At 50.8% G+C, this 823-nt stretch overlaps 1 protein-coding gene across 1 annotated transcript; it reads right to left on the reverse strand.

Moving 5' to 3' along the window:
• Positions 1-25: 25 nt before the first annotated feature.
• On the reverse strand, positions 26-762 carry LOC110094560 (probable F-box protein At2g36090; the record flags this gene model as incomplete). The annotated part of the gene is made up of 1 exon (XM_020819823.2): positions 26-762. A coding segment is annotated over exon 1 (624 nt), but the record flags the coding sequence as incomplete, so codon positions are not given.
• Between the last annotated feature and the right edge of the window lie 61 nt (positions 763-823).

Raw genomic sequence — 823 nt, forward strand, 5'->3', positions numbered from 1 at the left:
CGCCACTCCCCTTCCACCACATCACCACCGGCCCAACTGCCCACCCATCCATCACCGTCGTAAACCGTGCCACTGTCTCCCCTACGCACCATGGCCTCTTTCTCACCTCCATCGCCCTACGGCTCGATAAGTTAACCGCTCGCTTCTTCGATGGGTCTATAACAATCCAGCTCAATGTGAGATCTTCAGGTGATATCTCCGACCCTTCCAGTTGTGCATCAATTAGGAAGGGGGAGGCACGGAACCAAGCAGAGGAGGTATCAGTCTCGACGACACAGGAAAATATTGGGATGCCACGATGGTAGAGATCGACGGCAGATATGAGTTCGTCAGGGAGGTCGTTGTCGTTGCCTAGCGAGACGGAGGCGGGGAAGGAAAAGGCGTCGGAAAAGAAGCGACTGGGTGAAGAACTCACGAGAGGGAGGATGCGAACGTGGTATAGGGATGGCCAAGTGGAGAGGCAGAGGTGGCGCCACAAGTCGGGGTGGGAGGAGACAAAACGGAGTTGAGATGTCGCGCAGCTTGCTGAAGCGAGGGATTGGCCGTCGAGGTGGCAGAGGGCTTGAATAAGAATATCAGAATGAATTTCTTCTATGGTGGTGGTGACAGCGTCGCCATTGGCGGCGATGGTTAGTTTCGTATTGGTCATCAGAGAGGGGAGAAGCTTTCAAAATGGGTTGAGAGGAGGGAAAGAGGATATGCTTATTTTATAGCTTTTCACTAATAATAAGGCTAAAAATATCGGTTGGCTTATTGAGAAGATTTCTCATGACACATTCATCACTATCGAATGTGAAGACATTTGGATCATAATCTCATAATT

Source organism: Dendrobium catenatum, unplaced genomic scaffold (assembly GCF_001605985.2).
Source record: "Dendrobium catenatum unplaced genomic scaffold, ASM160598v2 original_scaffold_177000, whole genome shotgun sequence".
NCBI classification, from domain to species: domain Eukaryota; kingdom Viridiplantae; phylum Streptophyta; class Magnoliopsida; order Asparagales; family Orchidaceae; genus Dendrobium; species Dendrobium catenatum.